The following is a 14550-nucleotide window of genomic DNA, read 5'->3' as shown; positions in this document are numbered from 1 at the left end:
TTTAAAATTTAAAATATGGTGTCAAAAATACACAGTGTATTCTGATTTAGGGAACATATTATTTTTTCTTGGATAGATTGAGTTGGATTGAATCTGGAAATTTTTGATAAATACATATTTATAGAAACAATTGGTTAACTAAGTTCTTTAACATTACCATATGATCCATATTTTTTTAAAAAATAATAACACCTATTTTTGATACTATGATTGGATAGTATTCATAAACCTATATTTTTAGTCATTTTTGACTTTTTAACAAAAATGAACAAGAGCCATTTAAAATGTAATGATATATATATGTATATAATTTTTTTTTTGACTAATTGTGATGTTGAAATCCATACTATGATTTTTTTTTTAAATCCATGTGTTTTCTTTTTAAAATTTATTTAAATGCAGTTTGCTCTTAATAGTTATAAAAAACTTTATTAAGATATAACAATGAAAACAGTTATTCAAAAATAATAATACATTACTCAACCAATCATTCAAAGTTAGTATGATTAATTCATGTGCTTGTCGAAAATATTTCCATTGGTTTCTGAATTTAATTCTTTTCATTTAAATTAATACATGTGACCACAATTTATTTATTGAATCCAGATGTTTAACTAGAGTTTACGCATTGTGCATGGATTACTGCTTATGATTTTTTTCATAAAAAATTTAGAGGAGTAATTACATCTGGAGACTTAGTAGCCAGCCAGCAGGCCACTCAACGAGTTCATAAAAAAAAAAAAAAAATTAAGTTATGATTAAATTTGAAATGGCTTTTAATAAAATATTACCCAAATATTGTATTTATGTACATAGGCATGAATTAAAAAAAAATTAAAATTTGTAGTCTGGATGCGTACTAAGAGAGTTAAGCGTTTGAGTATTAAGGAATTGTTTTCTAACTTCATCTTATTCATACTTTAACTTGTAGATACTATATAACAATGGTGGACAAATGATCTACAATATTTTAAAATGCTTACAACTTGTTTTAAAATTAATATATAAAAAAGTCCTACACCACTGACTACATAATATTTTTATTTCTAAATGTGGAATTCACTATAAAATTAAACATAACAGAGTTAAATGAATTATTCAGAATTTACAATTTGTTACAATCATGCAGGTATGGTGTCTTCTTAATGGAAGAAATAATTATTTAATTTAATTTATGATTAACCAGAATGTTATATGATATAAGATGATTTACACATTTATTAAGTGAAAATGTTCAGATTAGGTATAATTCTTACTGTAGATGGGTCTTCAAGCGAGTCTTCAAGTTCTGCCCTCCGTAAAAACACATTTCCTCGGCTGATACGCCATAACATACGCTCAAAACCAGGCACTCGTTCTCGGGGCACGACTCCGGCAACAAACCTAATTTAAAAATAATAATAAAAATCAATGTATTTAGATAGTTTCAGAATAGCTGTTTATTGTTTAATATTTCAGTCCGTAAAAGAATTTTTTATAGGAAAAAAGTTAGTTATTTTTGAGAAATATAGGCACCCAAAGAACTGTTAATAACATGTAAAAGAACATTAGCTTGTTTGAATAAAATTAGTAGGTAGTATTTAATGTTCTGAAATACAAAATATCCATTGTTAATTTAATTGTTCCAATTTTGTTTTTGATCATAAAAAATGAAATTTACTTACCCAAGACGGCCCCGAGTGACTTGGGACTGACTATTTAGTGCTTCGTCGCTGATTAGAGCCTTTGTCAGAGAATCCGTGCCTGATGCACTAGCACCGTCTTGCTGTTGAAAAGAGAAACTCTAAAGGACAAATAAGAAAAGAAAATCTATGTCTACTTCAAACACTAATGTATCAAATCTATATGCGAATAAACATTTAATTAAAACTAAATTAAGCAATTTAAATGCCTACTAAAATAATTTCACTGAAATAATATAAGTAAAATGATTATGATATAATATGACAATAGATTATATGTACGAACTAAAAAACAATGAATGAAACTGTGTTCAATTCAAATTTGGTACACAAAATATTTTTGATGTTTAATAGCAAAACATAAGCATTTTTTAATTGTTTAAACTATATGTTTTCTAACAGCTTTAAAATATATCAAGACCTAATAACATGCAATAAAGCTAAACCCAAAATTACTTACGTCTAAGAAATCCATATCAAGCTCAATGGATGAACAAGAAAAAAAACAACATTTCTAGTTAGAGACATTTGAGAAAAGTTTTTACCTTATTTGGTATAATTTTATCAATTGTTATGGTAAGAATTCAATTTTATAACATTTTAACTAGGTATTTATAAATAAAGTTATCAAATTTTATTTCTATTTTTATTTTTTTTTTATTTTAGGTTATATTATAAAACAAAATAATATAGATTTTTTTAAGAACAATAAAATCATATTAATTGTTTTAATAATTTCTGAAAATTCACTTTTACACTTATATTATATTTTAACCATAATACTTGTAATGTGATTGAAAAGTATAAAGATTTCAATTATTTGGGTAAGAATTTTTAAGTTATACCTCCTCATATTTTGTTTAAAAGTAGCTTAATTATAAAACTTGATAAAATTATTTTATTTATAGACTTTGTTTATTACCTAATTATTAACTCTGTTAATACTATAACTGTTCTCGTTGTTTTATGTATAGTCAATTGTTTATTTTTATAAATAAAAGTTTAGTAGTTATTTGATATGCAATTGAACAATGATAGATTTCTTTACCATATTTGTAATAAAGAATTTAACATATACAGAGTTTTATAGTGTTGTTTATTATTGACTTAATAAGTGTTCAAAAATGATTGTTAGGTAACAGGATTTATGGTAATGTTTGTGTACCAAATTTGACTAAATAACATACATAGTAAATACACGATGATTTTTTTTTCACAAATCAATCTTGAAATAATATAATTTTTAATTTTATATGTATATGTATATTCTATAGAATTAATAAAATTATAATCAATGTATATATACTGGTATTCAAATATTTAATCATATTTGTCATTTTATGTTGAATACACATTTAAATTAATGAAATTACACTATATAATTAATTCTGTAGTACCTAGGTGTTTAATAGTCACAATACAATTGCTGTATGTAACATTGTTACTCTCTAAGTGTAACTATTTTTAATAAAAAAAATAATAATAATGATTAAATAGTACCTATTTAGTTTATAAAAATGTAAATTTAGTCTGATTATAAAAAGTGTTAGAACTAACAATATAGTACATTAGCGTAAAATTAAAAAAAAATTTTAATTACATTGTGTGAAAAATAAACATTATACCTATATTCATTATTAAAAATATTAAATATTTTAAGTGATATTTTTAGGTATATATAGTAAGACATTATTTATATGACTAATCATTTATTATAAATGTATCTTATCACACATTCGTCGGAATCAAATAATTATGAGATTGCTGATTGACAATATAAAAAGTATAAAAATAATTAGCCAATTTATATTATGCATAAATACATAACTTTTTTTAAAAATTTAATTTTGTTAAATTAAATATTATAATAGTTACCTCTTCAAAAAATGCATGTGTTTTTTCAAGAACATGTTTAAGTTCTGTGAGCTCGAGGTAGTTGGACTTTAGATTAACAGCATTATGGCTAAGCTCTAATATTTCGCTCTCTGTGCGTTCTAATTGTGACTAAAAGAAAAAAACAATTTATTTGTGTTATATAAATGTATGTACAATAAATAAAAGTATATTAACCTCTAGGTTAATAATTTCCCTTGGATTAGGAGCGAATGGGAAAACGCTGCTTTCTGGTACAGGAACATGCACGTGGTCTTTGTGCACTTCAGCTTGAATATAGCGCAATTTACGTTCTAGTTCATCACAACGTCGTACTTCGCTAACAAATTTTCGTTGGAAGACGTTCATTTCGCTGTTTAACTGTAAAATAAATTATGAATTATAAATCATTTACTAATGATAATATTTTAAAATAATAGAAATTATTTAGATAATAAAAGGACTTTTAATATACAGTTGGTTTTAGTTTTATATTAAGTACAAAGTTCAAACATATTTGTACAGTTAAGTTTTACAGTTTTGATGTTATTGGTCGTCCAAACGTAAACATTGTTTAACATTATTTTATTTTGGATACTGAGTAAAGCAATGAATGTATTGATTTTAAAATGATGTGTTTTTTATTTTTTACTTTTGTATCTGTTATCACCTTTTGAAGTAGTAAAAGTGCTTTGATTTGCAGCAACAGCAAGTTTCCTGGTAGGAATGTGAATCTAGTTGGTGCATTGGAGAGTCAAAAGTAAAATCTTCCTAATAGTTTACAAAAGCAACAGGAAAAAAAACAAAAACTTAAGGAAAAATTTGAATTTTTACGGTAAACCAGTTTTTGATAAAATCGTTGTAAAAATTTTGGTTTTGGATGTAACTCTAAAAAAAATTATGTAATGTTGACTGAATGTTTACATCCGCATTTTCTATACACCATACAATTTTCAAAATATTTTGACTCGTTTTCAGCTGTTTAAGGACATATTCAATTTTCATTTTTTTCAGTTTTTTATTTCTATAATTGTCTATAAAATTTTATTAGTGGAGCCAAAAAACTTGAAATTTAATACAAGGCTCCTGATATATATTTACAATATCAGTTGAAAAATAATAAAAATATATAGGTACGATTTTTTTTATTAGCATTTAAAGCTCAAATGTATACAAATTTATATCATTCAAAATTTACTAATAATTTTAGTTAAAATTTTTTTAAATGTTCAACTTTCATAGGTAAGGGTTGAAAATTTAAAACAAAGTTCCAAGCAAGTAGGTTATTCTGTAACCAAAAAACCTAAAACTATTTAAGCACAGTTTATTTTTATTTTTAGTTTTTTTATGTTCAAATATGAACAAAATTACATATTAAATATCCAATAATAATGATTTATGCTATTTTGTTGTAAATTAAAAATATTATTTGTGGGTACTTGAAACCTTTAAAGTATATTATTCTATTTTATACACATACTGACTTTTCAAATGTATTTTCTTTTTTGGCAAAAATGAATGTAATCTACTGGGTAGTACTAATGCTTACTAGTAAAATAAATTACTTTAATCACAATGATATCATCAAATTTACTAAATTACAAAGTAATATTATAGATTGACAGACCGCTCAAAATCGTTTTTTGTATACAATGATTTATATCATTTAATTCAAATTTAGCACCATCCATTACTGTGACCCACTTGTAACCTATTGTCCAGCAGAGCGACATTCACTTACCCGCTTTTTTAAACATTATTTAAATTTTTTTGTTTTTTGTTTAATGTTAGAACGTAATAAATAAATTATAAATCGTAAATTTTGAAATAAATTCTATTGTCGAATAATTAGCCATACTGATGTAAAAACTATGAAATTTATAGAACTCATAAGTCTGGTTTTGTTATTTTTAATTATTCTCAAGTCAACTAGTTAGTTTGTGCTAGTTTAGCTTTAGGTCTTAAGTTAATAACTTCAGTAAGCTATAAAGTAACAAAAAAGGTGAAATAAATTATTGCTTAAATTAGACTTAAATGTTAATTCATATTAATTGATTCTATTTTATGAGACATTTTTATAATTATATTAATGCCCAGACTCCTAATAAATTTGAAATGTTCAATAAGACTATCAACTATGAAGATTTGTAAATTAATAACTTACCAATAAGTGTTGACATTTGTAAGTTTTGTTTAGTTCAAAAATATAATAACTAATATTTTATAGATTGTAATACTTTAAAGTTTTAATTTTCAACTATATAACTATTTAATAATAATAGTTTATCTTTATCTATTTTAAAAATTCTTTGTTGAACAGGTTTAATGAAAAAAAAAATATTGCTTACACAAGATAATACAATAAATAACTTGTGTTAAAAAAAAAAAAATACATTTGTTGTTTGACTATGGTTTTATATTTCTATATATTTTTATATTTTTTCTTTATGTTTTATGCATTTCAATGTAACCAGATTGTAATTTTTAAAATTGATTTATGCCTGTGACAGAGGAATATTCAATATGATATTTAGGGGGGAGGGGTGGGGAGGTAAGCGCTTTCGTGGCCAGGGACCCACGTCAGATAACATCAAGGACCGATAACCGCACTACCTGTCCTCGTTGCCTCGATGGTATTTTAGGAAATCTAAAATTTTTGATATTAGATTTAGTATAAAACAACTTGGAAAATTTCGGATTGTGAATAACCTATTTCTGTTTCTGGGCTTAAGCCTAAGGTTGATGATATAATTTTCGAAATATTTTGGCACTTTTTAAGTTATTACAGACATGTCAAATGTTAAAAAAATTTTTTATAGATTTTTGACTAATTTTTTTCATAAGCTGTTTGTGTAGCGATGCGGTCTGTGGAAAGTGGTCAATGTCCGTGTAATATAAAATGATGATTACTTCTACCACTAAAATTGAGTTTTGTGCACAATGTTTTTAATTATTTATGTTTACCACATATGATTTTGTACAGTACCCAAATTTGCACAAAGGGCTCAGCCTGTATATGTCTTGATAAATAAATAATGATGATTTTCTTTAAAAAACACAATGCAAACATATTATAGCTCTGTGCAGAATCTAAATGTATAAAATTCAAAGCCCATTTTTAAATTTAGTAGGTAACTGGTAAATATAAAATTATATAGAATTGTACAGTAGTCCAATGCCTATAATATCATAATATAATATATTATATTATATAAATATTAAATACCTATATTAAACCTATGTGGATAATATCTATAGTGTACGCCAAATATATGCTAAGAAATTATAAATAAATATCATACAAATAAATTTTTTTTCTTGATCGATTTAAATAATAATCAACTTTGGTGGATGTGTTCATTAACATAAACACGTTTACACATGAACATAATAGTAAGAACACTTATATAAGAAATTTTTTTTTTAAAGTGATGACATAAAAAAATAAACTATAATATATGCAAATAAGTCCTTGAAAATGAACTAACGTGTACAAACTAGTAAACACCACACCATTAGATAGTCTCTTTAGTTAAAAAAAGTAGAAAAAATTAATTGTGACTATCTAAAGTTCGAAGCAAACTTAAAAAAGAAAGATAAACATTAAAAAAACACGTAAATGTTTGTTGTGTGATGTCAAATTGATTACAAGCCAAATGGAAGATAAATATTTATTAACGCTAAAATGTAAGTAAAAAACTTTGTGTTTCGCTATCAAGTCAATAATAAAGGAATTTAAAAAAAAAACATAAGTTGCATTTAAGCATGTACTTGATCAATAGAACATTCAATGCAAATATAGAAAAACGCTTAGAAGAATTTATTTTTTACAATCATTTTAAACTATTCATATATAGACTAAGATGAAAAAGATGAAATGTATAATATATTATTTTCATGAATAAACATGACGATCTTATAATCAAGAATGATATTGTTTAAATTGTTGCATTGAATATAAGATTAATTCTTGATTTTAGTCTTAGGCGTGTTAGCTCTTGATAAAAGACTAAAAAAATATAAGGTATAATATTATTATACATTATTCGTATTGATTAAACTAGGCAACATAAATAATAACATGTAATTATTAATACGTAATAAATGATTGTTCACATCAATAATATATATTTTAATATTAAAAATGTTTCATTTGTAGTCTGAAATAATTTAACAAACTCTGTTTAAGTATGCAATGTCTTGAAAATGTTTAGGTACATAAATATTTTCATAATATTCCTCAAAATATTTGAACCACTTTTGATAAGGTACAAACTTTTTTCTATTATTAGAAACAATGAGATAAACATTAGTATATTATGTTCGAGTAAGCAGTATCGTAGCCAGGATATTTTTTCGGAGGGGGTTACATTTTATTGCTAAGGCTAGGTTACTACCAGGTATATTAAGTGTGATATTTCAGGAGGGGGCTTAAGCCCTAAACCACCCCCCTGGCCACGGCACTGCGAGTAATTTAACTAATTGAATAAGAGAGGTGGCACGCCATGAATTAACAATTATTATGAATAACAAAATAAGTTATTGGTAGAAGTGGTAAATCATATCAAGATGTTAATGATGTATTGTAAGTACTCGTATATGAAGAGTATTGAAATATTTATTATTTAAATGTAATAGTGTAAGTGTTTAGTACACATAAGTTCACTCGCTGCAAGTATATCTAGTAAGACAATATAGAATCATTGTTATCTGTCCGCATGTACAGAAATAAGCGATTAAATTGGCAAATTGTTATATTTATGAGAACTTATAAAATTAACAACGCACGTAACGCCATAAATAATTGTAGGATTATTTTGTATAAAAAAAAAAAACGTTGAAGTAAATATTTAATACAGGACGTATATTTCTATAATCTGGACTAAGATGAATGGGACAGATTCTCAAGATTTAATCACTGAAAAATCTGTAGAGTACCTGTGATATTTGTGTGAAAATGTTTTAACTTTTTGCGAATATACTTGCGAAGTTTTTAACATAAAATGGTCTTTCAAATTAAGATAACCCTAAAATAAACACTTATGCCTACTATTTTCTGAGTAATGTCGACAATAGTAATAAATACTACCTAATACATATAATATATTAATTTTTAAATATTAAGGGTAAATTAATGAAAAAAATTATTTAAGTTCACTTTAAATTTTTTTACATAATAATGTTCGACATATTTTTAAAAATGAATCCTATCTATTTATATTTAAAAGTTATCTTAGAGGTATTTCACCTCTAGATTAAGTTTAAAATTTGTTATTTCTTAATATTATGACATAAATATACATGAAACACAATAAATATGTTAATAATTTAATAGTATTTATAGATTTGGTCAAAACAACGTACCTATACAAGTTTCATAAACTCACATATATTTAATTTTGTACACAGTCTACATTTTAAAACCCCACAACTAAGTCAAATACGTACAGTTTTTAAATCTGGCATCATTACACAAAAATCTTGGGCTTAAAATGTACCTAACCTCAAAATGAGCACGATTTCGTATGCTCGATAAAAACAACACTAACGAGCATTATTGACTATACTGACTAGTGATTACCCTGCTTAGTAGGTATTACAATGTATAACTATTTATTATATTATACTTACATTTTATATAGTTTGAGTGTGAATCAAAAATATATTATTATATGACAATATACATATAAATAAAATATCATATAACGTATTTAAGTGAAAAAAGATTTATCATTATAGTCACAACTTCTGTAGTCGTTATTTATCAAACTTGCGCTACTTACGTCTCGAAATTGTACAACTCCTGCTTCACCCATTGTGGCCACAGATGCGTAAGCGGCTTCTGGTTGTATGAAAAGTTGACATAAGGCCATTTCCTCACTCCTGAACATGGACCCCATTTTCTGTCAATGCAAATAGTTTGTGCATCATTAATAAAAATGGAGTATTAAAATTGTATGGTTCATTTTTTCTACAATTTATATTAACTTTTACAACAAACATTTTAAGAACTTAATATAATGCATTTCTATAGTTTGGGTTGAAAAAAAAATACCAACACTGTTAAATACTGAATTATTACATTAACCAATAACCGGACGTAACTAAAATAAATTATATCATAAATAAAGTGAACGAAATAAAAGAAAATGTAGATATTTAAAAAAAACATACATCAAAATTTGAATACATAAAAAGTTTATCACTTAAGTTTTTCTGACGTACGACAGTGATATCTGGCAGAAAATTGGATTTAAATTGAAATTTGGTGGTTCTAAATTTTAAATATTAAATGATTTTAAAAATAATCGGTAAAAACAATAAAAATTTGCGGGAAAAATGGATTTCTAAGCAAAACTAGTTTTGATATAAACTCTGAGGGTTATTGTTTCTAGTAGTAAATTAGATCTAGTTGAAATCTAAAAACACATACGTACAATTTTTGTTTATAGTCTTTCCAAGTTTAAATGTTTAAGAAATTGGACATTCAAACAAAAACCAAACGATTTTGCCTATTTATTTTGTTGTAGACAGTTCAAAAAATAGTATTCGTTGAGATTTTAAACTTTTCAATATTACGATTAATTGTATGTTATTGAATATTTATATAAGACATATATTATTCTATTCACACCGTTCCACAGTGCGTCAATATTGAATTCTAAATTAATAACTACTAGGTAGTACAATTTAAGTAAATAATATGTGATTCATTTTTGGCAAAAATTATTTTAACCTACCGAACCTATTACTAAAAGCATTATATTATGAAATATCGTTAGAAGTATTTCAATGATTTATCATAGAATTTAAATTTAATACATTCAGAACGGGTACCCTTGACACCTTCATACAGCAGAGTGGTTTAAGAGAATTCTAAGCATAAATAATTGGTTTTATAATAATGTGCGTTGGATTTATATCTAAAGACACTTTTTACAGTAGAAAAAATGCTCCAATCTCGAGAAAAGTAGTTGGTAGTAAATTGCATCCAACCTTATACTTTGGAGAGTTTAAAGAATAAATTTCCCATTACTTAATATTTTATTTCAAGTTTTGTATTAATAGATATTTGAAACTGTCAAATTATTTTATTTTTGACTTGTGTGTAATAAAGAGAAATTGATTGTTACCCAATTCGGTAAATACACGGTATACTTATACCTATATATACATAGGGTTTAACAGAATAAACTGCAACAAATTATTAAATAACTATGTTTTATTTTTAGCTTGTTTTTTAATCAATAAAGAACATCTTTCTTTAAAATTTAGTTAATAATATTATTGTTAGTAGATAAATAAAAATTTAATTAAATATCAATATGAAAAAAGATGGATAACGGTCTATTGTACAGTAAAATAACTTTAATCAGGTCGAATCAAAGCCTACATTTTCTTTTACTTTAAATACGTTTGAAAAAGAACAAATGTTGCACATTATTCAAATGAAAATTTAACTATTCTAGGTGCCTATAGTAATAATTTTGAAAATCGTGCTTTGATCCGACCTGCAGTAAAATCCGACTATTGGACAGAACGTGAGAGTTTCCTGTAAGACATGTTGTACTAAAAACGCTAAAACTGCAGAGTCCTTAATACAGCAAACAGTATCCTTAAAATTTAACTCAGTAGGTAGGTATATCGAGTTCTAAATAATTTAAATACTTTCCACGGTTTCGGTAATAACTATAGTACCATATCATGGTGCGGAGTGAGAAGTAGGAACATAAATCAAATTAAATAATGCATTTTAAAATAATATACTATAATAGTTGATAATGAATATAAAACCATATAAGTATTTAAAGAAATATTATACCCATTATAAAAACAGTTAAAAAAAATGAATTATTTTATAGGTAGGAAGGTATTTATAAAAATTAAATTAATATTTATTGTTAGCTAATATTATTGTTAATAAGTAACAAGGCTGATTAATCAATTACATATAATATTGTTTAAGTATTATATTATAGTAACGAGTAAGGACTAACAAATATTTTATTACTTATCCCCAGTTTAATATTATTTTTAGTTTACTTATAATGTAGATATTTCGATTATTTTATTCTTTTAGGAAAGAATTAAGTGGGCAGTTTAGGTACTACGTACTTCTGATAGTTTGTATTACGAATATAATAACATTATCAGCTATACAACAATATATTCATAAACAACACAATGTCTCATTAAAGTAACACTATCATAAAAGTTAATAGCTAATATAGATTATATTTACAGTCTTTTAAATATTAAAAAATAAATTTCGTAAATCATCTGAGATATGTCAAATTATTAATTAGTAGGGGTGGAATGAGAGGTACAAGGCTCAGTATTCTACAATAATAAATAAAACAAATCCATAGTTTCCCGGCTTTTTAGATTCTGTGATGAGAGATGAATATATTGATTTTACAATGATGTACTTTTTGGTAGGTATTGTTGTTACAATAACTTATTTTACTATTAGTATTACTAATTGTTGATTCATCTTTGCAGGAAAAATGCATTTATTATATCAGTTAATTTTCATATGTTGTATATTTATATCATATTACATTATTATTCACTTTTGAGTCAATATCACATTATACCATCTTACCTTAGAAAGGCAGAACAGTATAAATAGATTTGGTATCTTAAAATTAATTTAAATAGTTTGAAACTGTCATTTCGTACAACCTATAGTAAATAATTTATAAATACGTAAAAGTTTTAAGTCCCCACACATAATGTTTTTAAATTATAAAAAAAATATAACATCGTTAAAATGTCTTTTTTCATCCAAATTTAAACTTGAAAAAGCTATACAAATTGCTTAAAACATTTTTTTAGACATGATGAGAAACTTATATACAATTTTCAATCTTTATAAAAATCTGAAATTTTATACATTTAAAACTACTAGGTAGAAAATAAATTGCAAAAGTTTGAGATTTTGATAAATGTTAAAATTTGAAGCTTAAATACTTTAAAAAAATATATATTCATTTTAATATCTCTCAACTGCTATCATAACAATTTATGAGTTATGACTTTATGAGGAACCTTATAATACATTTTCAAGCAGTTCGACCCAACAAAAAAATGTTTATTGTCCTTTATAAAAAAAAACTAAACAAATTGAAAATTACAGATAAATAACTCAAAACGAGTCAAAATATTAAAATAATTTTATCATGTATAGAAAATGATAAAATAAGTATTTGGTGAAAATATCAAGTACCTAAGGTTAATAAATGTCGTGTATTTATGGTTATTGTTTTTAGAGTTAGGTATATCAACAAACAAAATCGATTTTTTCAAAAATTGGTTTTGAGTTTAAATCTTAGTTTTTTTTTGACACTTGAAAAGTACTGACGAATTTTTTACTTTTCCCCCAAAGTACAAACTAGAATCTAGTTACTAGATTCACTTTTCTACCAGGAAAGATGCTAAATTAGAAAATCAATAAATTAACTACCTGGCTAGTTACCCCCTGATAATTAGTAATTACTAATTACCATAATAATTTCCTTTATAATCTGGTAGGTCATTTTTAAAGTGAATACTGATAAATATACAAAGGTACACGTGATTGGCAAACCATTAAACTATTATGAAAAATTACGTACGTAATATTAAAAAGGTTATCAGCTTGTCATTAATGCACTCATTATGATAAAATAGGTTACATCAACGGAAATAAAAATTAACTAGTCTGGTCCTTAATGCTTATAATAATCAATTATTGTTTCATAACTACTACATTTAAACCGCAAAACGAAGTAAATACTAAATAGTATACATTTTAATATAATTATTGAAATTTTCGTTAAGTGTTGTCTTGTTAACAGCAGGATAAAAAATAAAACTAATAATAAAACCATTCAGTCTCATAAGATAAAGCAAAAATTGTTCCACAATAACAGCGCATATTCATTTTTTTCGCATTTATTTCAATAGACAACACTTTCAGTTAAGAGATGCCGATTATTTTAATTACGTAGGTATTACTTTATGTTCTTGAAATTTTAACGACCTATGCATAAATTAGTTACTGAAATTGATATATTTATAAGAAAAATAATTCAGATTCTTATATACTTGTCATTAATTATAGATGGTATATTGATTATTGATACCTATATATTATATAAGTAGGCTAGGTTAGGTTAAGGTAAGTATATTTAATGGGTTAGTATTATTAGTATTATTGCAATAGTTTTGCATCTAAAGTTTAGAATCCGCTCTATCTATTAATTGTTTTAATTGTTTTATTACACTATTTTCTAAAAAAAAAAACATATCCAATTTTCAGTATTATAAATACTAACAAAATATTTTTCTCAATAATTATTTACCAACACTAAATATAACGTATTACAACTTATAATTGCAATATATTATTAATCAAAATGTATTCATTCGCATTTTAATTTAATAGTCAGTATAAGAAATGAAGGGTTATCAATGTATAAAACTGACAATGATTCTCCAATACTATCGGTTCATTGGTTCATTTGTATACGTTGAGTAGCTGGGTACTGATTTAATTGATGACAATATATTAATATTATATTAGATTTATTAAAATTATAAGGAAGCAAATCTCTAGCAATGAATACTTGTGGATTTTGAAACTCTTAAACACCAATTCCATAAATATATTATTATATTAATATATTTTTGTTCTTATAACTAGCAACAATTCAGTACAACGAAATTAATATTTAAATTTGAAAAACATGATTATTCGATGTGATGTGTAGGTGAACAAGGAATTCTTCACAAATCAAATATAATATTCAAGAAGTAATATATATTATATATACAAATACAAAATTAATTAATATATATTATGTATCTATGATGAGTGCCAAGTACACGAAAATTATAATTGTAAGATAAATTATATGTATACTATTAATTATTAAAATGTTGTATTTTTCGTTGCAAACAAAATATTTAATCAATATAATATATTAAACTTACAAATTACTACTTATTTTAC

General features: G+C 24.6%; 1 protein-coding gene across 4 annotated transcripts in view; it reads right to left on the bottom strand.

Annotated features, from left to right (window-relative positions):
* LOC111037701 (V-type proton ATPase 116 kDa subunit a) overlaps positions 1-14550 on the bottom strand; it is a 40773-nt gene that overhangs the window by 7097 nt on the left and 19126 nt on the right. Inside the window, exons 2-7 of one of the 4 annotated variants that reach the window (XM_022320414.1) lie at positions 9338-9457; positions 3753-3935; positions 3558-3686; positions 2143-2163; positions 1665-1765; positions 1257-1383 (exon numbers count right to left, since the gene is read on the bottom strand). In XM_022320414.1, coding sequence (XP_022176106.1) covers positions 1257-1383; positions 1665-1765; positions 2143-2163; positions 3558-3686; positions 3753-3935; positions 9338-9454 — 678 coding nt within the window. In that variant the 5' untranslated portion in view covers positions 9455-9457. Of the gene's footprint in view, positions 1-1256; positions 1384-1664; positions 1784-2142; positions 2164-3557; positions 3687-3752; positions 3936-9337; positions 9458-14550 lie in introns of those variants that run through there. The other 3 variants (XM_022320415.1, XM_022320418.1, XM_022320416.1) reach the window with 3 other exon arrangements.

This window comes from Myzus persicae, unplaced genomic scaffold, assembly GCF_001856785.1.
Source record: "Myzus persicae strain clone G006 unplaced genomic scaffold, MPER_G0061.0, whole genome shotgun sequence".
Lineage (NCBI taxonomy): Eukaryota > Metazoa > Arthropoda > Insecta > Hemiptera > Aphididae > Myzus > Myzus persicae.
This window is presented reverse-complemented; position numbering and strand designations above follow the sequence as displayed.